Genomic DNA, 27,114 nt, shown 5'->3' with positions numbered 1-27,114 from the left:
ACAGTATGGAGCATCATGTGCGGCCATTATACAGTATGCATGCGGTCATTATACAGTATGGAGCGTCATGTGTGTTCATTATACAGTATGGAGCGTCATGTGTGGCCATTATACAGTATGGGGCATCATGTGTGGTCATTATACAGTATGGAGCACTGTGTGGCCATATTTTTTTGTTTATAACTATTGTATATGAAACAGTGTGATCAGCAGTGCTAAATGGGTGTGCTTGGGACGTGGATATGGGTGTGACTAATTATGAATGGGTGTGGTCAGAGGCGTGGCCTAAAATTTGCCGCGGCCCTCTATCCCATCTTCAAAAGTTGGGAGGTATGCACCATACAAACATCATGCGTCCCAACCTTTCATCGAAGTTTTTTTTATTTATTTTTTTCCCCTTTCTGCAGTCCACATCCAGGCGGTTTTACTACAGTGCCATGTGTTGTAAACTTTTTGATTATGCTGTATGCTGTGCACCATGGACAAAGGAACATCAAGATCTCTACACATGGACTTGTAACCTTGAGATTGATAATATTATTCAACAATTTTGGTTCTCAAGTCCTCAGTTTTCTCCTCTTTCTATGCTGAGTGTGACACACAATGCAAAGATTGAGTTAACGTCTCCCTTTATCTTGCTTCCAGTGTGATTTTCATATTGCCCACCCCTGTCACTTGCCTTGGAAAAGCAGTACAGTTAGTACTATTCCCAGGTGCAGGGTGCTGAATTCGACTCATTATCATGGCCTGGTCTCCCTGCAATCAGTGCATCCAGGCAATGCTGATGACTGGGAGTCGGCACCCGCCGTCTGTGTATAGCGTATATTAAATAAACGAAACGTGGTGTTCCCCTTCATTTTCTTAACCATCTGAGGAAAACCCAAGAGCTGAAGGCTGGTGTTAATATTCAGGGAAGGGGCCAATAGCCATAAAGGTTCCTAGCCTATTAACAGCTCACAGCTGTTTGCTTATCCTTTACTGGTTTAGCAAAGGCTAAACAGACAGCTGATAATAGGCTTTGAAGATTCCATGGATATTGGTTCCCTCCCAGACTAGGCACACCAGCCCTCAGCTGACCCAGAAATGGCACATCCATCAGATGTGCCAATTCTGGAATTTATCCTCAGCTCTTCCCATTTTCCCTGGTGTGTTGGCAAGTGGGGTAATAGTTTTGGGGTTGATGTACGTTGACATGTCCAGGGCTTGGTAATGGAGAGGTATCTATCACGCTAAGCTCAGTGTTTTCTGGCTGGCGTGGTGAGCGGTCACATTACTGATGTCACCACTTGCCACACCATCCTGATATAGCAGAGTTGGGGATCTCATCATTCTGGATTAATGGTGGGACAGGCGAGGATTATTTTTATTTATTTTTTTTCAACTAAAAGGTCTTTTCTGTGTATTTTTATTAATATTGACTACGGGGCAGTAATGGAGGGGGGCTTTCAGACACACCATCAGCGTCACCTGATTGCAGGTAGACCAGGCGACAATGATGAGTTGTAGTTGGCACTATTCCCAGGCGACATTTGCTGACAACTACTACAACTGTCATCAGTGTCGCCTGGTCTCGCTGATCTCAGTGAGACAAGGGCACAATGAGTTGAGAACCGCAGTAACTACTGCTTTTTTCCAGACACAGGTACGTGTCACACTGACACTCAGATGTCAGTGTGCGGGACATATTGCGGATTATGCTGCCAGCAAAAAGACATGTCTGTGTTTTACACATGGTTCATGGAAACACACTGACTTGTGCACAGGCCCATTGATTTGAATGGGTCTGCGTTTCTCCAGTATGTGTGGAAACGGTCACCAAACCTACCGGAGACGCTGACCAATGAAGGAGGCATAAAATTCCCACCAGGGAAACTGACATGCTATGGATTTGAAACATGCACCGCGCAGGTCAGTTTATGCAGCGTAGAAAAAAGCGCAATAGATATGAGATTTCTATAAATCCCATCCCACTTTGCTGGAACTGTAAGACTGTTCTTGGAGCAGTAAAAATATGCAGCGTCAAAACTTCATTGTGGACTTATCAGTAACGGGGGGGGGGGGGGGGGAGGTTCAAGTTTCATCAGTGTGGTCAGTTTTTACCTTCAGAGTCTGGTCAAAGTTACATAATTTTTTTTTTTTTTTTTTCGTAGGAGAAACTTTTTTATTTTTTATTTTTTTCTCCATATCAGTCTATGAAAAATAGACTGGGTGGACCAGTGCTGTCCTACATCCCACCCCCCTTTTATTTTTTATTTTTTTCTTATCTCCACACTGATCTATAGACTTTCACTGGCAATTTTGATCCAAGAATCAGATCAATATCAGACCATTCTCCAAGATTTTGTGCCGCACAGTGTCCGGGGGAAAAAAAATGGCTGTGAACTACCCTAAAGACTCATAGCTACAAGTGCTATCCGTGAAAACAAGGATTGCACTCGTACAAGAAAAACGGACATCTGAACAAGTCCTTAGATGTCCCAAGTGTCATCATGCAGTTGGAGCTTTGTGACCAGTGATGTAACTTGAAGCTCGTGGGCCCCAATGCAAAAGCTTCAGCAGGGCCCCCAGTTATCACAGGTCTGTAGTAATATAATTATTCATTTCATGTGGACCAAAGGGATGGTTTGGGCCTCCTTAAGCTCCGTGGCCCGGGTGTGATTTGAACCCCTGCACCTATTAGTTATGCCCCTGTTGTGACCATTCATTTCCCATATGTCTCTAGATGTAAAAAGAACTATTGTTGGCTGATTGACAGGCAAGTCACAGTTTGGACAGCCTGAGCAGAAAGGTGACTTGTCTGCTGCTACTCCCGATCATTCATATCTAGTAATGAGCAGCACAGCGGACAATAGGAAAGGGTGACTTATTACTGGACTTCGGACTACCTGGCACCGACTGGCTGGATTACCCCAGTGTTTGTATCATGATCGCTCTCACTATGTATACATAGGGCTGTGCAGGCTCCATCCTATGTCTTTTTGCAATATCTCTATCCATGTGAGCGCTGTGTTACTGTAGGTAGGTGCAGTGGCTAAGCACACTAGGATGGAGCATATGACCATTAACTCATTCATGCCTGCAGCTCAGTTTGCCTGACCTCTTGTCTCTGGTAGTCTTACAGCTGTATACAATGGCTCCATTATATTTTCTTGTTGGAAATCCCACATGCTCTTCTGAGCCTTGTCTGACCACATATCCTGTCCTAAGCTGTTGTAACATCAAGCTGTATGTCAGAAATTAAAAGCTGCTTATGTGCAACACCTTTCTCCACACTTTTATGCAACAGGAAAAGTGCAGCAATCGTAGTGTTATATGATCTTGAAATGCTTTGCTTAAAGGGAATCTGTCAGCCGGACTTCACACCCCAAACCGTGTATATATGCATGTAGCCCTTTCCAAGACAAGTCCAGCAATGCCTTTACATAACCAGTCCGTTTTTCCACTACTGAGAAATCCGTATTTGAATTGATATACAAATGAGGCTGAAGATCTATGGTAGATCTGATGCCTCTATCATTCCAGCTCTATTCTCCCCATAGTGCTGCCTCCTCCTGCTTGACTGACTGCTCCTTTGTCTGAAGTTGCATAACAAAGGCTTAGACAGGCAGTAGGAGGCAGTGTTGGGCGGGAAATAGAGCTTGAGTGACATAGGCTTCAAATCTACCATAGTTCTTCAGCCTCATTTGGATACCAATTCAAAAGCTGATTACTCGGTAATGGAGTAACAGACTGTCTAGGTAAAGGTATTGCTGGACTCGTTTTTGATAGAGCCACATGGACACATACAGTAGGGAAAAAAAGTATTTAGTCAGCCACCAATTGTGCAAGTTCTCCCACTTATAAAGATGAGAGGCCTGTATTTGACATCATGGGTAGACCACAACTATGAGAGTCAAAATGAGAAAACAAATCCAGAAAATCACCTTGTCTGATTTGGCAAGATTTATTTTGCAAATTATGGTGGAAAATGAGTATTTGGTCATTAACAAAAGTTAATCTCAATATTTTGTTACGTATCCTTTGTAGGTAATGACAGAGGTCAAACGTTTTCTGTAAGTCTTCACAAAGTTGGCACACACTGTTGGTGGTATGTTGGCCATTGCTCCATGCAGATCTCCTCTGGAGCAGTGATGTTTTGGGCCTGTCGCTGGGCAACATGGACTTTCAACTTCCTCCAAAGGGTTTTTTTTATGGGGTTCAGATCTGGAGACTGGCTAGGCCACTCCAGGACCTTCATATGCTTCTTACGAAGCCACTCCTTCGTTGCCCTGGCAGTGTGGTTGAGATTATCATGCTTAAAGACCCATCCATGTGTCATCTTCAAAGACCTTGCTGTTGTAAGGAGGTTTGCACTCAAAATCTCAGGATACATGGCCTCATTCATTGTCATGTACTTGGATCAGTTGTCCTGGTCCCTTTGCAGAGAAACATCCCCAAAGCATGATGTTGCCACCCCCATGCTTCACAGTAGGTATGGTGTTCTTTGGATGCAACTCGGCATTCTGTCTCCTCCAAACATGACGAGTTTTGTTTCTACCAAACAGTTCTACTTTGGTTTCATCAGACCATGTGACATTCTCCCAATACTCTTCTGGATACTTCAGCCGGGACCGGCCATGTACTGGCTTAAACACGGGGACACGTCTGGCACTGCAGGATCTGAGTTCTTGGCGGCGTAGTGTTACTGATGGTAGCCTTTGTTTCAGTGGTCCCAGCTCTATGCATGTCATTCACTAGGTCCCCCTTGTGGTTCTGGGATTTTTGCTCACCATTCTTGTGATCATTTTGACCCCACAGGGTGAGATCGTGTGGAGCCCCAGATTGAGGGAGGTTATCAGTGGTCTTGTATGTCTTCCATGTTCTTGTTTTTGCTCCCACAGTTGATTTCATCACACCAAGCTGCTTGCCTATTGCAGATTCAGTCTTCCAAGCCTGGTGCAGGGCTACAGTTTTGTTTCTGATGTACTTCGACAGCTCTTTGGGCTTCACCATAGTGGAGTTTGGAGTGTGAATGTTTGTGGTTGTGGACAGGTCTTTTATACTGATAACAAGTTCAAACAGGTGCCATTACTACAGGTAATGAGTGGGGGACAGAGGAGCCTCTTAAAGAAGTTACAGGTCTGTGAGAGCCAGAAATCTTGTATGTTTTAGGTGACAAAATAGAAAATGACTATCATAATTTGCAAAATAAATCTTGCCAAGTCAGACAAGGTGGGGGCAGAGTGTAATCTTGCTGACCGATTACCTTTGGCATTTTACCACAAACTACTCTTATCTTTCCACAGGATAGTAAATAAAGGAATGATCCCCAGTGATACTGGCAACAAGGGTTCCTAAGGTTCTATGTGTAAATGGGGTTGTAGTGCTAAATACAGAATGGAATGTGTGCACATTATTAATTTATTATTATATAATAATTAATGTGCCAGTTTTTATTCTTTTATACTTTAGTGCTATTGGTGTTCCCTTTCCATTATAGCATATTAGTGTTACTTATGATTTCACTTTGTAAAAGCCAAGTATGGATCTACTGAACTATACAGGATGACTACATAATCAGCTAACATAAGTTATGTCTATTTTTTTTTTTTTTTTCTTCCCTGCGTGACAGTGAAGATTTTTCTAATATTTCTGCAGATTTTTGTTACACTTTTTTTTGTCTCTTGATTATAATCCCACATTCTGGTTTTGCCCAACTTGATATATATCATTTACACAATTATTGGATTTAAATATAGCAGAGTAGTAGTCCGGATTGTTGGCCTACCTTAGCTATGCTCTTATGTTTATGGCACATCTTGGAGTACTAAACCTCATCAATGCCACTAGAATTTTTTGACTAGGTCGCTTCTCAAAGACTATGCAATCACCGCCATCTTCCCAGGCTTTTTTTTTTTTGTGGTTGTGCACATGTATCAATTGCTCTATTCACTTCTATGAGACCAACAAAATAGCTTTCTCTGTCACATAACGTGTATGTGTTTCCAATAAGGAGAGTGGAATTAACTTCCGCCAGACACATCTGGTGATGCATTACAGCATAGCTTTCCCCCAAAGAATTCTGTTGAAGTTTGGACAGATCTTGGAATAATATGCAAAAAAACAAGTCTATGATTGATTGCTGCCAAAATCTATGTAATTACCTTGATGGAAGTGGAGCCTCACAATGCTTAGGCTATGTTTGTTTGATCGCAGTGTTGACGGTAAAGTTGAGATTCAGCAGCAAATGTCCTGTCTCTGGTTCATTCTAGCCAGTTCCCAGGCATGGTTGAGGGATAGATGGTAACCTGATGTGTGAGGGAAGAAGGAGACACTGGAGAAGGGAGCGTCATGATTGTCCAAGATGCATTAAGCTTAGCGGTGCAGGTAATCCTAGATCAATCTCCTGGACACTCCTCGTGTTCTATAACATTGATTGAGGGCCTTCTGCTCCCTGGCACTGTTTTATACTTGGCAAATGCTGCTGTGTGCCCTGGTTCATCATGTACATCTGTATTTGGCTAAATGGACCATATACGAGGACAATCTACACCAATTCCCATGGATCTTTGTGTAAAATATAAATGCAACAAAGTTTGTGGGACTATTGAGTATTCTGTATGTAGGTTTTGTCCTTGGGGCCTCTGAGTTTAGTGTCTACAGTAGAGCACTTAGATGTGACATGGATGGGTGGTGTCTATATGAAGGGGCAGGGTATGTCTTTAAAACCTTTTAGGACCTCCAAAAAAACATTTTGTCAAATTGCTGCAGTGATAGGGAACCCTAACCCACACATCAGGTAGTTGGCTGTACCAGGTCAGATCAACCAACGTTCTTCTAAACTATACAGCACCCTATGTGCATTCATCCTATAGAGATGGGGCGGGGGAGAGAAATAGCTGGTATCTGTAGGAAACTAAACAGTGCTATTTACCATGTCTATAATTCCTGCTGCAAAACAGAGCTGTAAGGAAAAACTTTTACCTATTAACCTTTGACCCCCACACCACCAAGCAAGGAATTCAGATAACAAGTTGTGCATGTAGCAGAACAAGGGGCGGAATTTTCTTGCTGTAAAAACTGTAGTTTACCTGTTGGTAAAGAGGGTAAAGGTTTTAGTAACACAATTGGACAAATGTATTATTAAAATTGTGTGGGGGAAAATGCTCATTAAAAACTGTCATTAATTTGGGCAACTTATGAAGCATGAGGAAGGCAGTTACTAACAAGTGACCCCTGCAGCCGATCAGTGGTCTATATGGTCACGCATCATTTAACTGGTGGCATCACTGCTTATTGTTGGGAGCTATGATGGCAGTAATACAGATTGTGATCACTTTGCCCATTGATTATCTGCAAAACTATAATTCCTGCTGGTCTCCACTTCATTGTCCAGTCTTCTCTTTCAATTATTGGTCAGTAATGACCTGGCAATCAATCGCTGCCGGAGATGGGTCACTGCTGTGGTCCTCAGTTGGCTGAGTGATCATTTTCCGGCCATTTCTAGTGTATATAGATGACTTTCCTGGACAATTATTACATCTAATGCTTGCAAATACTATGAGTGACTTGTGCCTAAACAGCAGTATGTTCTGTCGCCAGGATTATGTATGACCAGTGTTGTACTGCACAGTGTGTATGGGGCTCGGGGAGTTGTCTTTGATTATCCAGCCCCATGTATTATATTCTAATTCACTTTTGTGTTCATAGAAGTAGACAAACCCAGAATAGGGACCTACCGGCAAAACGCATTGCCTGTCTAACTCTCACGTAAGCTCGATAATGGAACTGTTTTATAAATCAACATTGGTTTTGCAGTTGCTATTTATCTGGCAATTGCCCTAATTTGACAACCAATATGTCAGAAGTCTCTGTAATCTAGGATGCCCAAAAATGGACCCATGATGGATAAACAAATGATCTCACAGGTCTAATCCGTGAAAATGACCATTGCACCCTTCCCCATACACCATAGATCGTTTGTAGACCGTTATTTCTACCGAGTCTCTCAATACAGAGGAACATTCTACTCCGAGTGCTCCTGTGTTTGGGACAGTGGACGACAATCGGCAGTCCGAAATTTGGATTTACCAGATTCTGTTGTCACAGAAAACGGATCCTCTATATAGTTTTAGCTATATGTGCACTGCACTAGCAGGATCTTTTTTTATGGATCCTTCAATCCTAGATCTCCTGAGGAACCATCATCTGGAGGGGAAACACATCGCGCTATGACGTGTATTGATAAGTACCTGGTCATTGGTTTTTTTGTTTTTTTTTTACTGAAGGATTTTTTAGATTGACACATGAAAGTTAGTTTGTCACTTTAGATCTATAATTTGCTTGCTATCTAAAGGTGTTTGAGAAGAAGGGGACTAGTCACTAAACTGACATATGGGTTGTAAATTATCTTGATATGTGCAGATTAGTTTGCCACCCTATGTTTTACTCTGCTGACCATCTATGTAGCATTTGTGTTTACCTAGCCTAGTTGAGTTTATAGGAATACCTACTCCTTATATCCTCTTACTTGCTGGCTGTTTTACGATACTGTGTAATTTCTTTTATACTATCTTTGTACATCATCTGTGAATTGATAGAACAGACCAATTGTGAGTGGGGGCACCATTTGCATGCTGTTTTACTATTCCAATCCCTGTAATTCGGAAGGATCACTATAGGGGAAAGTAGGGAAATGCATCTATCGTGTATCCAACCTTAGTTTTACCCAATAGATTATTTCTTAACTTTTGATTATTGGGTTTCCTCCACCACTGAAGAGGGCCGTCGTAGAGATACAGTATAACTTATCAAAATATCAATTCTAATTTCTGTTGGAGGTACCACCAGATAGAAAGTGGCATAATGGAGAAATAGATACATTTGAACTATATCTGGATTGGTGTTCCAGTTTATCATCTGAATGTGGCTCTGTAAGTCAGAAAGGTCCCCAACCTTTCTGACCTTGAGAGCCATATTCAGCTTTGAGAGAGGTTCACAAGCCACATTTAGGTCTAAGAGTGAGTTGTGAGCCACATCCAGCTCCTACACTCACAGTAGTGATTTAGGGCCCCATTACTGGTATGACAGCCAAAGCTTTTCCACAGAAATCACACCGAGGCAGTATGCCAAGATCCAGGGGTTTCCACAATACCCCCATTCAGTATTCTTGCCTAAATCCTTCCTACCACACTGTTGTATCCAGCTTCAAGCACCTCCTCTGACAGCATCATCTGGTCTCCAGTTTACCATTCTTAAATTCTCTCCAAACCCCCAAGGCCAGAATATGCTCATTCAGGTCTGCTCTTGTGTAGGGCTTCCCACAAAAGTCACCATCTAGAGACTTGTTCTTCATAGTTTGCTGGAATTTGTGCTAATGCACCAAGCTGGCAGGCAGGCGTGAGCCACCCATCATGGGCACGGGAGCCACATGTAACTCCTGAACCACAGGTTGGGGACCCCTGCTCTACATCTAGACCTCTTCACCACATCTGGAGTTTCAATTTTTAAGTGTACAATTTTGGTGTCTCAATATCTGCGATGTAATTTTAGCTACACTAATAAAAGTAAAAGTTTAAAGGGCATGTTTACACCTGCATGCACATTAGACTATCAGTCGATCCCGATTGGTGTAGAGACTTCATCAAAGTCCTGCTCCTCAGAGGTGAGTTGACAGAAACCGGGCAGTATTGAGTTTACCAGGCAGGGATCAGAGATACCAATGAGGGAGTCACAGCATCACTGGCTGTAAATATTCCACCATTTCTGTGGAATTGACATTGGTTTGTGGAGAATTTCCCTCATGCGAGATGTTGGCGACTGATGTTGGCCAATTCACTGCACAATTGTTAGTGTTAGCCACCTTGAATAGCCTGATTAACCATGAAACCACCAAGCAGTTTTGCTTTTTACTTTGTCGCCTGCGCTGTTTCCCATCTGGGAAAAGGAACTCTTCACCACCCGCCTCTATGCTGACGGTCATTAGGGCACTAACTTCAGCCTTTGGCCTAAACAACTAGTTTAGGGAACATGAAAGTCTTAAATCTTCTTCAGTTCTACTATATATTGATTTCAGATAAATACGGTAGCCAAGGTGGACCTGTGCTTTAAATTCTGATTGGTATTGTATTCCATTGCCTTTTTATAATGAATGCTGTACTTTTCAGATACGGAATTGCTGGATCCACTAATGTAACAGGAGACCAAGTGAAGAAGCTGGATGTCCTTTCGAATGACCTTGTTGTCAATATGTTGAAGGCCTCATTCAGTACCTGTGTCCTGGTATCCGAGGAAGACCCACATGCCCTTATTGTCGAAGGTGATAAGAGGGTGTGTATATATCTGTATACTTTATTGTAACACTGTCTATCCATATAGTGGGAAATTGGCTGCACAACGTTCTGGCTTCCTTCAATGACAAAACAGTCTTGATGCAATTTCTCAGTTATGAAGTCTTACATAACACTGTTGCAATAAATATTTAGGAAGTACCATATTTCATTGTATTACTTTCCTCTCACATGGTGCCAGAGTGTGTCCATAAAAAGGAAAGGCCCTTATGCACATTAGTCTCCATCTCCGATAGATGATGTTGGAGATGAGGATTCAGCAGTTTTATTGTTTTTCTTCTCCCAGAGGTATATATGGGGCAGAGAGCTGTTGGCGAAACCAGCGTTCAGTGACTTGTTTTTTTTTTTTCTCCTAAAGTGGCATGATGTAGGTGGCTGAGGCCCTGATTACAGCAATGTATCACTTACTGGGTTGCTTGCTGTTATTTTGAGAATCCCTTTTATCTGCTGCAAATCTAACAGTACTCTGAATGCTCAGCTCTGTATGCCGTCCACATCACTGACAGCTTTTGGTGTACACTGCATAGGCAGAAAGCTGCCAATCAATGGTGATGACAAGTTATACAGCACTCATTAATATGGAGCACTAACATGGCAACAGGTTTTCTACTCATCTAATCTCCTGATAAAACAGTGATTTTCTCAAAACTACAGTAAGCAGCCCAGATATTGACAGATTCTAGTCCCTACATCATGCTGCTCAGATTAGGTGTCAAAAACCTGATTGAGCACCTAAAGGTGACCTGACAAAACAAAATTAAATCATACACCTGATAAGGCTGCTGTCAGAATGCCTGTATAATCCTTTTAAAAAAAATAAATAAATAATAAATATATAAAAATTCCGTTTTGAAAAGTCATTGTTGCAGGGATTATCAAAATAAGCATCGCAGCTTATAAATCTGAAGTATGGGAACATATCTACAGCTTGTTCCCATCAATATATAGCACACACTAACCAAGATTAATGATTGCAAGCAAAGAAAAAATTGGAAAAATTTTGTAAGCAAAGCTTGGTATAATTCAGGACATGCAGTGCACCGAAGGTATTAGAGTGCAAGCTTCATTCGCATATGCATATATTTTTATTATTTTTTTATTTTTTGTACAATATACAGTTTTAAAAAAAATACATCCGCCATAAGATGGCATACATAGCAGAATAGTGTATAGCATGTCTAATGCAGGGCACCTAATTTGTGATTCTGTGTGCGCCATTTTGATAAATTTGGTACAAATTCCACTCAGCGTTTTTCATTTCCTCCTGTATTTAAAAATGGCCATAGTGTATGGTATAAAGGTCCATGGAGCTGAGCACTGAGGTAATGTGCGTCCGGCACATATTACTGACATACACCGCACTTCAAGGGCTCTGCCCTTTTATATACTGTGATCCCTACTTATTGGAAGGGTCCTATGAAATGAAACTATGAAATTCAAGGGAAAAGAAAGCGGTCACTAGGGAGCGCTGTGAGGGTCACAGTTAAAATTAAAAGCAAAGGGTCCACCGCAGCTCCAGCCGGTAACCTTCTAGGAGGATACAAAATGCAGTAAAGAATAGTGATAACGGTCCTAGGAGCGCTGGAAATGAGACCAAAACAAGGATTTTAGTGTTGAACCACAACCCGTTTCCACCTGATGAAGACGGTTTAACCGTTGAAACGCGTTGTGGTTCAACACTAAAATCCTTGTTTTGGTCTCATTTCCAGCGCTCCTAGGACCGTTATTACTATTCTTTACTGCATGAAATGAAACTAGTCACAGTCCCCCCAAGTTGGGGCCTGAAGCAGTCAGCTATAATCTATGGGGAAAATTTAACATCTCCTCTCCTGACATCCAGCCGCAGCGGACTTTCTTCATCTGTCAGATTGGTCCCAAAGAGGAGAGTGAAGTAGCACTGATTGGCTGCAGGGGTCACGTGATATAAAAGGCGCATGAGCCCTGGGAGAGCCTGTTATTTTATAAGGGGGAACATAGGGGATGCCACTACTAAAAAACCCTTAACTTCACTGCCATCATGAAATAAAAAGCTGCCTACTCTCCTCCTGGCATAGTGGAGTTATTGTCCAGTAGTGGACATCCCCTTTCTTCTCTGGTCCATACTGTTGCAAAAGACTGACCAACATATGCTGTGAAAGTGGACTTGGATACATCTGTTAAATAATACCCTACACATGGTTTTTAGCTTAATCTGAATCGGTCAGCAGGCTGCTGCTACTTCACGTGTGAATAAATGTCCTAATTATAAAAGCGAGATGGTCGCGGCTGTACTGACATACATTTTCTATCTTGTTGTAATAGGGTAAATATGTCGTCTGCTTTGACCCACTGGACGGCTCCTCAAACATTGATTGTCTTGCCTCCATTGGCACAATTTTCGCCATATACAAAAAGGTAAGATTGGGTATTTTTGAACACCTCTGAATGGACTCGTGAAATGAAGAGGAAGCTAGAAGCACGTGAGGCTGAATGATTGCAATAATTTGTGTGTATTATATTGAATATAATGTATTTAAAGGGGGCTGACCAGTGAAAACTTGTTATCGCCTTCCTGATCGGTGGGATAAATACAGAAAATCCTTACACATCTAAAGTCTGGCAGTACTTCACTATAGCCAGCAGGTGGCACTGTGCTATTAACTATGGTATAGTAGTGGATTTCACTTGTGTTGGATTTCTACTGTGCAACCTCTGTTTCTTGGGCGGACGTACTATTGGTGCAATATATGCAGGGGCCCTAGAGGTACGGGGCCCACATAGTCTGCCCCCCCCGCGGCAGCCTATTTCTGGTACAAAGAGACAAGTGTGCATCATGATTTGCTATTGGACTGCAGAGCGCCTATATGCTGTTCTTGAACGGCTCCTTTTCGATCTGTGTCCCCCCCAGCCCTCTTTTTATATAATAAAATGGCAAATTTTATCTGATTAGGGGTAAGACACTTCTGAGTACACTGCAAACTCTTTCCCTTATATTTTTTTGTGGCCTTTTATATCGTGCAGACAACAGACGGAGAGCCCAGTGAGAAAGATGCTCTGCAGCCAGGACGAAATCTCATTGCAGCAGGATATGCCTTGTATGGGAGCGCCACCATGCTCGTCCTGGCCACGGAGTGTGGGGTCAACTGCTTCATGCTGGACCCTGTAAGTTACCTGGAGGGGGATGATCACTGAGCCATGTATGAGGGGTGTAGCCCATTACACTGCTACTGTATCAACTAAAGAACACGCCCTAAATGTTAGTGTAATATGTATGTGTGTTCTAGGCAATTGGAGAATTCATCCTGGTCAATAAAAATGTGAAAATCAAGCCCAGAGGCAATATCTACAGTCTTAATGAAGGATACGCAAAGTACTTTGATGCCGCGGTTACAGAATACCTCCAGAAGAAGAAGTTCCCAGAAGTAAGTGTCTGCCAAATTCCCAGAACTGTACGTTCTGAGCCCCCTTTAGCCACCCACTTACAACCCGGCATTGATCCGATTTACATTTAAAAAAATAAAAAATAAAAAAATTGCACGACTGTAAATTCTAAACTGTAATCATTTATTGGTTTTAATACCACACGCAAAAAATTACTGATGACCCTGTAAAATCTTGCCGATCTATACACCTATGTGTACTTTAAAGGTCTGTCATGACTGATGTTGTACATCATGTGAGTGCACAGGAGGTATATGGTTGGGACATTATTTTAGTAGACAGCATTTTTTTATATTTTTTATTAAAGGGACGTCAAACCAAATATGGCACTCGGCGCACTATGGCGGGGCCAATAATTTCTATACACCTTCTCACCTACTTGGTTTCCCTCTATATTAATGACAGGCCACACCTTTGTGCAGCGAGCACCTGTACTTGGTTTGAACGGTCATTCTGTGCTCAGTAGTCCATTTACAGATGCATTACGATGATCAAATCACTCAAAAGCCATAAAACCTGTAATACAATTAATGGTAAAGCTGCATGTTCTCCCTTGTCTAATACATGTGCGTTCGCCCCACATGTAGACCGACTGGAAAACGTCTGGATGAGTAAAACTGAGGATTTTCAAATTTGGCACAAATCACTTTTTAATGACCGCGTTTCTAAATTATATATATTTTTTTTTTTATTTTTTTTTTTCCACTATACCCCAAAGTAGTAGTTTACTTGGTAAGGGGCTGCTCACATTACTACCAAGCTATTTTGGTCCTGGAAAAGGTGTTTGTTTTTTGGGGTTTTTTTTTTACATAAACACTGCAGTCAATATATGAAGTTAATACACTTGCGTCATATGCTGGGTCCCTGACTTTGCTGCATTCTCGCAAGCTGAGCCCACATCTTTCCCTGCAGATGATGGCTGTCTATCCAATTGATGTGGGCTCTCGCGTTGAGCCCACATCTTTCCTGGCACATGTCAGCTGTTTTAAACAGCTGACATGTGCCCCTATCGCGATCCACCCACGGCTGTTAACCTGTTAAATGTCGCTGTCAATCTTACAGCGGCATTTAATGTGATAGCGCCGGAAGCACATCACTAATCCCACCCATCGGCTCCTGTGTCACATGACTGTGGGTCTCCGATGGGTTGGCATGACAACCCGGGGTCCGCAACAGACCTGTGGTTGTCATTGCCAGATTGCTATGAGTGCTGCCCAGTGGTCGGTGCTCATAGCATGTGACCATTTCTGCTACACATAGGTGATCTGATAATCTGTCTGTAGCAGAGGTGATTGGAGACTATTAAAGCAAGTTTAATTCGATCGGTAAACGGCACAGTTTACAAAAATAAATAAACAATTTAATTCTGTCGTTTTGACTTTTTTTTTAAAAAAAAAGAACGGGCAATCAAAAGATGTTATCTACACTAAAATAGTCATAATCATTAAAAACGATAGCTTGGCACACAAAAAAAAAAAGCCCTTGCCCAGCCACCAGTTCACAAAAAATGGAGAATGGTCTGTGTAAATTACGCTTTTTTTTTTTTTTTTTTTTTTTTTGTGGATTTTTTTTTTTTTTTTTCCCACCACTAAAAAATAAAAAACCTATAAATATAAATACATGTTTGGTATCTACAAACTCTTAATGACCCAGAGAATCATAATGGCTGGTCAGTTTTAGCATTTGGTGAACATGGTAAAAAAAAAGTTCCGCTCTGTTAATGAGACAGGACAGTTAAACATCAGGAATCCGGCTTCAATCAAAATGTCGTTGGGAGTTTCCACACTGTCTGCCTTAATGAGCTAAAACCGCTACACCATATGCTCTTATGAACAACGGCCTATATCATGGGGGGGTTGTGCTGCTGACAATTGAAGGGGTAATGTCTCCCATCCTTATAGAGAGATACAATATTTTTATATATTATATTGTATCCCCCACCCTTCCTGGTAGGTATAGACGCGCCCCCCCCCCCCCCCCCTCATCCTGGTATACATGGCCCCCATGACACTGCACACATAAGATTCTACTCTATTTCCTTCCACTCCCTCACAGCATAGCTTCCTGTTCTGATGCCAACAGCTGACTTCAGTATGTAAGCAGCGCAGTACATGACGTCACTGCCATGTACCCGCCACACACTGACATCGGCTGCCAGAATATTCACTGCTCTCCAGGCCTAGGATTATGGGTGTGGAGAGCAGTGAATATTCATCGTCCTTAACAGCAGACACACATGATCGCCCAGCAGCTGCAGGAAGTCGGCAGCTGCGGCTGACAAGTATGCCCATTATTAGAGAATGAATAATATTCACTGCTCTCCACTCCCATAGTCCCTCCCACTTCTTGGTGCCAGCGTCAGTGCATAGAGGTGGGTGGGGTAATAAGCATGGAGAGCAGTGAATATCAATGTTCTTTAATAGCTTCCACACTGTTAGGCTGGTTTCACACGTCCTGATATTTCCTTTACTGTGTGGCACATCCGTGTGCTATCCGTATGTGCTGTCCGTGTCATGTATTGAAACAATTTGTTTCAATTTTAACCCTATTACTTTTAAAACGCACACGGACAGCATCCTTGTGCGATGTGTTTACACGGACCCATTGACTTGTATGGGTCCGTGTGATCCATGCTGTCGCTCAGAAACGGACATGTCAGCGTGTTTTGCACATGGACACAGTCATTGAAAACACGCTGACATGTGCACAGACCCATTCATCTGAATGGGTCTACGTGTGTCAGTGTCTCAGGTACGTGAGAACTGTCACTACACGTACCGGAGACCATGACGTGTGAAACCGGCCTGCCAGCTCCTCCACTGCCGCCTTACCCCCACTGCAATATACAAAGATAAACCTGGCACTCAACTTATTTATCTGGAAATGTATTTAATTGTCAGCAACAACAAAACGTTTCGGTCTCAAACTGGACCTTCTTCAGTTACGTGCTATGCAGAGGTTTGGAGGAAAATGTGCCCGTGTAGGCAAATGATTGGTAATTTCTGTAATAAAGGGATTAACCTATGAGTGATGGGCCAGGGAGGCAGTGGTTCAAAAAGACACCGCGTCGGTCACACCGTCCCCACACGGGCTTTGCCTAGTCAGCCGTTTACAGACTAATATTCTGCATCTTCATGGGTATGACTCGCTTCTTTTTGAACCACTGCCTCCCTGGCCCATCACTCATAGGTTAATCCCTTTATTACAGAAATTACCAATCATTTGCCTACACGGGCACATTTTCCTCCAAACCTCTGCATAGCACGTAACTGAAGAAGGTCCAGTTTGAGACCGAAACGTTTTGTTGTTGCTGACAATTAAATAAATTTCCAGATAAATAAGTTGAGTGCCAGGTTTATCTTTGTATATGGTTATGGTGTTGGAACCTACCTGAGCACCGCTAATACTAAGGCAGTGCACAAGTTCATTTTTCTAATCTTACCCCCACTGCAAGACATCCCGGACCTGAATGGAGCATTGGGTATTTCCTTGCCGGCAGGGCCAGCACAAAGAAATCATGGCATCCCATAGCAGAAGTTCTGATTGTGCCCCTCCAAAAATAAATTAATGTTCGGTGGGGTCATATGCTCTAATATCTCACAACTTTGCAGCCCTTACAAAGTAATTTTCCTCCTATTAAAGTCCACAGATTGACCGTAGGATCTATTGTCAGTCTCTTGTGAGATCCATCAACTGATATTGTTTTTTTTTTTGTTTGTTTTATTGCAATTCTGCTACAGGATGGTAGTTCCCCATATGGAGGTAGATATGTTGGTTCCATGGTGGCAGATGTTCATCGGACAATGGTCTATGGGGGCATCTTCCTGTACCCAGCAAACGTAAAAAGTCCAAAAGGAAAGGTAAGTAATATCTACTTCTAGGCAGCGACAACAGTTATTACATTTTCCTATTACATTGAGGCTCTACTTTACTTCTGTGCAGTGCTGTTTTCCTGCAAAAAGTAGGACCTAAACAGACTATCGAAAATCAGTCCATTGGGGTCCCCTGGCTGCCTGTTGTGTAACATCCAGCACAGAGTCATGACTTCCACAACGCACATGTGAACAGAACCTTGCCTTAATGTATATATTTATTTGCGTGTCTGGAAGTTAACTCTAATTGTTTAAGGAGACTGTAGATCTAGTACTTACTAAAAAGAAACTAACCCATAGACCTGCCATCTACAGCCTCTCACCCAGGTAACCAAACACTTACTTTGCACTGATGAGTTGCAAGAACCCCAAAATGTATGTCTGCAAATGTAAATTCAGGTTTGGCTGTCTGTCTTGGTGGGTTCCTCCAACACATATTAGTGATCCTAATATTCAATATATCTATTTAATTTGAAAAAGTAACTACTTTTGTAATGTACATCAATTTAAAATTCCCCACCATTCCCACTGCACATAAAGGGAACCTGTCAGCAGGATTGTGCACAGTAACCTACAGTGTCAGGTTGGCGCCGTTATGCTGATTAAAATGATGCATTGGTTGATAAAATCCAGCTTGTGGTTATGGGGGGTCTTCGTGTGGTGCTCTGATCAGTATGAATACCTAAAGACTGCTGACGGGTCATTAGTCCCTCACTGATCTGCCCCCTATAAAAATAAATAAATAAAATATATATTATAAATAAAAAAATATATAATTATTATAGTACAGTACAGACCAAAAGTTTGGACACGCCTTCTCATTTAAAGATTTTTCTGTATTTTCATGACTATGAAAATTGTACATTCACACTAAAGGCATCAAAACTATGAATTAACACATGTGGAATTATATACTTAACAAAAAAGTGTGAAACAACTGAAAATGTCATATTCTAGGTTCTTCAAAGTAGCCACCTTTTGCTTTGATGACTGCTTTGCACACTCTTGGCATTCTCTTGATGAGCTTCAAGAGGTAGTCATCGGGAATGGTCTTCCAACAATCTTGAAGGAGTTCCCAGCGATGCTTAGCACTTGTTGGCCCTTTTGCCTTCACTCTGCGGTCCAGCTCACCCCAAACCATCTCGATTGGGTTCAGGTCTGGTGACTGGAGGCCAGGTCATCTGGCGTAGCACCCCATCACTCTCCTTCTTGGTCAAATAGCTCTTACACAGCCTGGAGGTGTGTTTGGGGTCATTGTCCTGTTGAAAAATAAATGATGGTCCAACTAAAAGCAAACCGGATGGAATAGCATGCCACTGCAAGATGCTGTGGTAGCCATGCTGGTTCAGTATGCCTTCAATTTTGAATAAATCCCCAACAGTATCACCAGCAAAGCACCCCCACACCATCACACCTCCATGCTTCACGGTGGGAACCAGGCATGTAGAGTCCATCCGTTCACCTTTTCTGCATCGCACAAAGAAACGGTGGTTGGAACTAAAGATCTCCTATTTGGACTCATCAGACCAAAGCACAGATTCCCACTGGTCTAATGTCCATTCCGTGTGTTCTTTAGCCCAAACAAGTCTCTTCTGCTTGTTGCCTGTCCTTAGCTGTGGTTTCCTAGCAGCTATTTTACCATGAAGGCCTGCTGCAGAAAGTCTCCTCTTAACAGTTGTTGTAGAGATGTGTCTACTGCTAGAACTGTGTGGCATTGACCTGGTCTCTAATCTGAGCTGCTGTTAACCTGCGTTTACTGAGGCTGGTAACTCGGATAAAGTTATCCTCAGAAGCAGAGATGACTCTTGGTCTTCCTTTCCTGGGGCAGTCCTCATGTGAGCCAGTTTGTAGCGCTTTCAAAGTTTTCCCAATTTTTCGGACTGACTGACCTTCATTTCTTTAAGTAATGATGGCCACTCTTTTTCCTTTACTTGGCTGCTTTTTTTTCTTGCCATAATACAAATTCTAACAGTCTATTCAGTAGGACTATCGGCTGTGTATCCACCAGACTTCAGCACAACACAACTGATGGTCCCAACCCCATTTATAAGGCAATAAATCCCACTTAAACTTGACAGGGCACACCTGTGAAGTGAAAATCATTCCCGGTGACTACCTCTTGAAGCTCATCAAGAGAATGCCAAGAGTGCAAAGCAGTTATCAAAGCAAAAGGTGGCTACTTTGAAGAACCTAGAATATAAGACATATTTTCAGTTGTTTCACACATTTTTGTTAAGTATATAACTCCACATGTGTTAATTCAATTCATAGTTGTGATGCCTTCAGTGTGAATGTACAATTTTAATAGTCATGAAAATACGGAAAAATCTTTAAAAGAGAAGGTGTCCAAACTTCTGGTGTGTGTATGTATATATATATATATATATATATATATATACATACATACATACATACATACATACATACATACATACATACATACATACATACATACATACATACATACATACATACATACATACATACATACATACATACATACACTTGTGTCAGGGGGGATTTGGATGTTTCGCCCCTGGGTACATTTTGCCCTTTCACATTTCGTCCCCAGCAGAAGTGGAGGAGTGGTACCTCAGCGAAGGGGTAAGTAGCAATATATATATGTGGTGGACAGATCCTCATCACTGACCAGATAGTATAAAGAAAACATATATATTGCTACTTACCCCTTTGCTGGGGGCAAACTGTACTCGGGGGCGAAACATCCTAAACCATGTCAGGGTGTGTACATGTTCCCATATTCCCATTCATATCCATATCCAGAAAAGTGGTACATTTCTCAGTCGCCCATGACAGCACTACCAGAGAGATGGAGTCCGCCCTTCAGGGACAGGAAACCCTACAGGATAAAAGGGCGGTACCTCTCTCCTGCCTCAGTTTTGTTTCCTGTCCCTGACAGGCGAACCCTCAGGATCGGTACCTGTATCCGGAGCCGACCAGTGGGGGTATGACGGCGGGGAGGCCCCTGTCACCGCTGACTCGGTGTCCGACGCCGCCGCTTCTGGGTCCGATGGGGCTGCAGAGCGAGCGGAGGGAAGCGCCGCTGCCTCCCCGGATCGGGGTAGGAGCCTTAGGGACCCGGCGTGCCTCTGCTGAGAGGCCTGGTCCGGAGCGGCGGCCTGGTGTGTGTGAGAGCACCAAGATGGCCGCCGCACCGGATATAGATGCGTCTACTTCCGGGTCCCGGGGAGCGCGCATGCGCACTGGGGACCAGCGCTTCCCTGCGACGCAGCCTGGAGGAGGGGTGACCGGCGCGCCTTTCAAAAGCCACAGCGGTGAGAGCGCTCGTCGCTGCATACAGTCCCATTATGGCGGACAGCGATGAGCAGCTCCAGTCAGCGCAGCCCTTACAGCCACCGGTGCAGCAACAACAGCGTCACCACCAGCGTAAGGCGAGCGGAAGGACCTCTGCAGGCACCCGAAGTTCCCGTTCCAGGAGCCATTCTACGCCGCAGAGTAAAGCCTCCAATATATCCAGCCAGCCGGCACCTTCTACTTCGGGTCTCATTCAAGATCCCGTGCCTCCTCCAGAACTGGTACTTGTAGCTGCGCAAGATGGGTGAGTGATCTTCGTGAAAGTTCACTAAATAATTTGGGTCCCCCTTTTCCGTTTGTTTTTTAGGCAAGAAAAAAAACGGAAAAACCAAACATAGAGACTGCCCCTTATGTGGAGAACCCCTAGCACAGAGCTGGGATAAAAAACTATGCGGTTCCTGTATAGGTCAAGTCCTCTGTGAAGAAACCCCCAGTTTTGCCTCCGAATTACGTTCGGTAATTAGATCGGAGGTAGAAACAGCGTTTAAATCCCTTAAAGGGGAAGGGGTTAAGGAGAGATCACCTGTCCCCCTGTCTCACTCTGATCCTTCTAGTTCTGATGAGGATGTGTCAGACAAGAAAGGTTCCTCCTCCTCCTCAGACACTGAGAGTGGAGGCCGCCACTGCTTCCCCTTAGATGAAATTGATGCCCTGGTAAAGACTGTAAGATCTACAATGGGGGTTGTAGACCCACGTCCTGACAAAACAGTACAGGACATTATGTTTGGCGGCCTGGGCCAGAAAAAACGCCGAGTTTTTCCACTTAATGAAAACGTGCAAGCCCTGATTAAAAAGGAGTGGGAGAAGCCAGAAAGGAAAAATTCATCCGTACCCTCCCTTAAAAGGAAATATCCTTTTGCGGAAGATGACTCTATAGCATGGGATAAAGCCCCTAAACTAGACGTGGCAGTCGCTAAGGCGTCAAAGAAATTTGCGCTCCCCTTTGAGGACATGGGTACGCTAAAAGACCCCCTTGATAAAAGAGCCGACACCTTCCTAAAAGGAGCCTGGGAGTCAGCAGGGGGATGTTTAAGGCCCGCCATAGCGGGAGCATGTACTTCCAGATCTTTGATGATTTGGTTGGACAATCTGGAGAAACAGTTAAGGGATGGAGTATCCCGACAAAAAATAATTGAATTGATTCCCATGATTAGAGGAGCGGCAGCCTTCTTGGCTGACTCTTCGGCGGATTCCATTAAGCTGACTTCAAAATCGGCAGCCCTGTCTAACGCGGCGCGTAGAACGCTGTGGCTGAAAAATTGGCCAGGCGATCTACAAACAAAACAAAAACTTTGCTCAATCCCATGTGAGGGAAAATTTCTGTTTGGCGAGACTCTAGATGACATTTTACAAAAGGCTGGAGATAAGAAGAAAGGATTCCCTAACTTGGCCGCACCATATCCCAGACGGCCCTTTCGGAACAGAAAATTTTTCCGCAGACGCCCCCCTAGAGAGCAGAACAGGTGGGAGGAGGGGAGAAATAGAGAAAGAGGCTTCCTCTTTGGCAACTCCCCCAGAAATAAAAAAAACCCTAAATGACACCTCACCCAGGGTGGGAGGGAGACTGTCTCAATACCTTCCGGCCTGGGAAAAAATCTCCTCCAGTTCCTGGATTCTAACTCTAATAGAAATGGGCCTTCAATTAAACTTTACTACCCTCCCCCCCCAACACTATGTGGTCACTCCATTGAAACCTTCAGGGCGGCATCAACAGGCCTTGGAACTAGAGATCTCAAAACTAATATCCAAAGACGTGATCCAAGAAGTTCCATCATTGGAAAGAGGGAAAGGATTTTTTTCCCCATTATTCCTGATTCCAAAGCCGGACGGCTCGTTCCGCACAATAATAAATCTCCGGAAATTGAACAGCTATGTAAAGAATCAAACTTTCAAAATGGAATCGATAAGGTCCACAATAAAAAACCTGTTTCCAAATTGTTTCATGGTGGTGTTGGATCTCAGCGACGCGTACTATCACGTCCCCATCCACAAAAACTCACAGAAATTCCTCAGACTAGCAGTGGTCATGGAGGGAGTAGTGAGAGAATATCAGTACAAGGCCCTCCCGTTTGGCATTTCAATAGCACCCCGTATTTTTACCAAGGTGGTAGCAGAAATGATGGCCCATATAAGGGAGGAGGATGTTATTATAATACCCTACCTAGACGACTTCCTGATTGTCAGCGATACAGCCCAACATTGTCGCCAACAGTGCGCCAGAGTGATAAAAACTCTAACGGAGTTGGGTTGGCTCCTAAATCTCCAGAAATCAAAACTAGAACCGACCATGGTACAAGAGTTTTTGGGCCTAACTTTGGACTCGGTTCGGCAGGAATGTCGCCTTCCAGACCCAAAGATACAAAAAATACTAAGCATTGTGTCCGCAGCTCGCTCAAATCCTCATATGACCCTGAGAGGAGCGATGTCACTGCTGGGGTCCCTTTCGGCCTGTCTCCCGGCAGTACAGTGGGCTCAGATCCACACAAGAGACCTCCAGTGGGACGTCCTAAAAAATCAGCTTACACTGAAGGGACGCCTAGAAGGTCGTATGACTCTAAGTTCAGACACTATTCGTTCCCTAGACTGGTGGCTAGATTCCAACAATCTGTCAAAGGGAGTTCCGTGGGTGATAGATACACATCGAATAGTCACTACGGACGCCAGTCCCACAGGGTGGGGAGCTCACCTGGGAAACAGTGTTACTCAGGGGGTCTGGACAGATCGAGAATACCAGGTATCCTCAAACCAAAAAGAACTTTGCGCAGTAAGCCACGCTCTGTCAGTTTTTCTTCCCAAACTATGGGGACAGCATGTCCGGGTCTTCTCGGACAATCAAGTAGTTGTGGCCTACCTGAACCACCAGGGGGGAACCAGATCACGAGCCCTGATGGATACTACTTCCCAAATCTTCACCTTAGCGGAACATCACTTCCTATCCCTCTCGGCATTACACATAAGAGGCGTAGCGAACAGAAAGGCAGACTTCCTAAGCCGTACCCAGCTGAAACAGGGGGAATGGGCTCTGAACCAGAGGGTCTTCGATCAGATCACAAAAATCTGGGGGGTACCAGCAATAGACCTTTTCGCCAGCCTAGAGAACAGGAAAGTAAAACAGTTTTGTTCTCTAGACCACAGAGGGAACCCCCGAGCTCTGGATGCATTCTCGATTCCCTGGACTCACGGTCTGACATATGCCTTTCCCCCTTATATACTGATACCGGCAGTCCTACGGAAGATAAGACAGGACAGGGCGAGAATCATTCTAATAGCCCCGTTCTGGCCCAAAAGAGCCTGGTTTTCTTGGCTGAGAATCCTATCGGTCACAGATCCCTGGATCCTCCCGGATCTTCCAGACCTCTTATCACAGGGGCCGGTGTTCCACCCTCAGTCGGCAAATCTACACTTGACAGCGTGGAACTTGAGAGGTCACTGCTAAGGGCAAAGGGCTTCTCAGATAAGGTAGTGTCCACATTATTAAAAAGTAGGAAAACAATAACAACTAGAATCTATGGTAAAACTTGGAAAAAGTTCTTGTCCACCTCAGGTGTAACATTACAAGATGGGGTTCCAATAAATAAAATATTAGAGTTCCTACAGAAGGGCTTGGATATGGGCCTCTCGGTAAGCACCCTAAAGGTGCAAGTAGCGGCCTTAGGGGCGTTATACAATCATAGTGTTGCCACTAATCCATGGGTAGCAAGGTTTATTAAAGCCGCGGCATGTTCTAGGCCAATAAAAATCAGAAGCCCTCCATCTTGGGACTTAAACTTAGTTCTTTCGGCTATGACAGAACCCCCATTCGAACCCATAGATTCAATACCACTTAAAGTCTTATCCCTTAAAATGGCCCTTCTTACAGCCCTAACATCTGCCCGTAGGATTAGTGACCTTCAGGCTCTATCTGCAAACCCTCCCTTCACACAAATCATGGAGGATAGGGTAGTGTTGAGGACAGATCCGGCTTATCTACCCAAAATGGCTTCCAATTTCCATAGATCCCAGGAAATAATCCTTCCGTCCTTCTGCCCAAACCCCAAAAATCAGAAAGAGGAAAAATTCCACACCTTAGATGTGAGAAGGTGTCTAATACACTACCTAGAATCCTCCCGTCAGTGTAGGAAGGAAGGTAGTCTTTTTATCTGTTTTCAGGGGCCTAGGAAAGGACTCAAAGCCTCCAAAAGCACCATAGCTCGTTGGGTCACTGATGCGATAGCCTTGGCATACTCGTCCACGGGAAATGCAGTTCCTGAAGGACTCAAGGCACACTCTACGAGGGCTATGGCGACCTCCTGGGCCGAAAGGTCGGAGGTACCAATAGATAAAATCTGTAAAGCGGCCACCTGGTCAACACCTTCAACCTTCTTTAGGCACTATCGCTTAGACTTAGCCTCCTCGTCGGACTTAACCTTCGGAAGAAGGGTCTTACAGGCTGTGGTCCCGCCCTAAAGCAATAATCTCTGCAATTCTCTCTGGTAGTGCTGTCATGGGCGACTGAGAAAGTCGTAGTTACTCACCGATAACGGTGTTTCTCAGAGCCCATGACAGCACCTGCTTATTCCCCCCCCTTATCACGTGTGCGGTGAGCACCTTATACGAAGTGTGTGTTTGATTTAGACACGGTGTAATCTTCATAAGTATTTCGCTAAAAATATGTATTTCTTGTTGTCACTAACCTGGAGGACCTCTGATGCTCTGTAAACTAAACTGAGGCAGGAGAGAGGTACCGCCCTTTTATCCTGTAGGGTTTCCTGTCCCTGAAGGGCGGACTCCATCTCTCTGGTAGTGCTGTCATGGGCTCTGAGAAACACCGTTATCGGTGAGTAACTACGACTTTCTTTTTCCTCACCGTCCATAAGCAATCTTTATTTTTTTATTTATTTTTTTTAAGTTTTTTTTTCCTATGTTACAGAATTTTAATGCATCCATAAAAATTATTTATTCTTTTCTCATGCAGAGTACAGCGGAGAAAAAATATGCAGATCTGCACTGCCTCATTGAATAACATTGGTTGAAGTGCAATCTGTATTTATTTATTTTTATTTTTTTTTGCATTGCACTCGTCCGCTTTATGTGCGAATGTAAGCGAAATGTTAGATCAGTATCCCAGGAGACTTCCAGGGTAGACAGTCTGTGGTCTGGGTGTGGGGCACAGAGTGCGCTGGTCTGGCTTCCAGGTCTAATGGCTCTCAATAGTCCAAAAAGGATGTTCTCCAGCACCAAAGGGAAGTGCTTTTCATACCCGAAACGCATAAACATTGTTTTATAGGAAAAAAAGTATGTACGCTACAAAAGTTAGTTTTTAAAATATTAAATATTTACCTTATTAGGTCCCCTGTTAGTTTTTGGACAACTCCTTTAAGTCATATAGTACATATCTTTAAAGGGTCATTTAATAGCTTATAGGACTGGTGCTTCCAATTGGTGGCATTAGAGACTGGTTCTCTTCCTTTGTGAAGAGGCGATTTGCAGATTAATCCACTGGTAGCACTTGCAGACATTCATATGATCTGTTGATGATTCCCTTTTTATAATTTCTTTTCATTTCTTTGGTAATAGTTGAGACTCTTGTATGAATGCAACCCCATGGCATATATCATGGAAAAGGCTGGAGGCCTAGCCACCAATGGACTGGAGAACATTTTGGATATTGTACCAGACAACATACATCAAAGGATGCCCATAGCTCTAGGCTCTCCAGAAGATGTTAAAGAATACATTGAGATTTTCAAAAAGCATGCCAAGAAATAAGGTGCCACTGGACCAAATTACGGGCAAGAAGACCAAAGAAAATATTCCACTTATGCAATATTTCACACATATTCAAGACACCAACTTTCTTACTTTTATACACAAAGTGCCTGTTTGACTGTGAAAGAAAAATAAATTTTTATATTAAGCTTCAAGACTTGTTCTGTGAATTAAGATTTGTCCGAACACATAGGTACTTGTTCTGTTAGCGTTCTATAGTTTGCTTGAAAAGACATCTCCATCAAAGTCTACCAATAAATGGGAGATAATGTGAATGAAAGAGTATGGGTGATTAGAATTTTTTACCCTTCCCCCCCCCCCCCCCCCAACACCCCATTGAGCCAATAACCCAACCTGATACTTGTTCTATAGCCACTAGTGATGCTCGAATAATAACGTTCGAGTCCCCA

General features: G+C 43.4%; 1 protein-coding gene across 1 annotated transcript in view; it reads left to right on the top strand.

The window, feature by feature from the left end:
* Window positions 1-26,859, top strand: part of LOC143818218 (fructose-1,6-bisphosphatase 1-like) — a 32,844-nt gene extending 5,985 nt beyond the window's left edge. The window contains exons 2-7 of the mRNA XM_077299598.1: window positions 10,146-10,308; window positions 12,630-12,722; window positions 13,329-13,469; window positions 13,592-13,729; window positions 17,489-17,608; window positions 26,513-26,859. Of these exons, the coding sequence (XP_077155713.1) occupies window positions 10,146-10,308; window positions 12,630-12,722; window positions 13,329-13,469; window positions 13,592-13,729; window positions 17,489-17,608; window positions 26,513-26,704 (847 nt within the window). The 3' untranslated portion in view covers window positions 26,705-26,859. The remainder of the gene's footprint in view (window positions 1-10,145; window positions 10,309-12,629; window positions 12,723-13,328; window positions 13,470-13,591; window positions 13,730-17,488; window positions 17,609-26,512) is intronic.
* The last annotated feature ends 255 nt before the right edge of the window (window positions 26,860-27,114 follow it).

The sequence above is a fragment of the Ranitomeya variabilis genome, chromosome 1 (genome assembly GCF_051348905.1).
Source record: "Ranitomeya variabilis isolate aRanVar5 chromosome 1, aRanVar5.hap1, whole genome shotgun sequence".
NCBI lineage: Eukaryota > Metazoa > Chordata > Amphibia > Anura > Dendrobatidae > Ranitomeya > Ranitomeya variabilis.
Note: the sequence above shows the minus strand (reverse complement) of the source record. Positions and strands in the feature narration are given on the sequence as shown.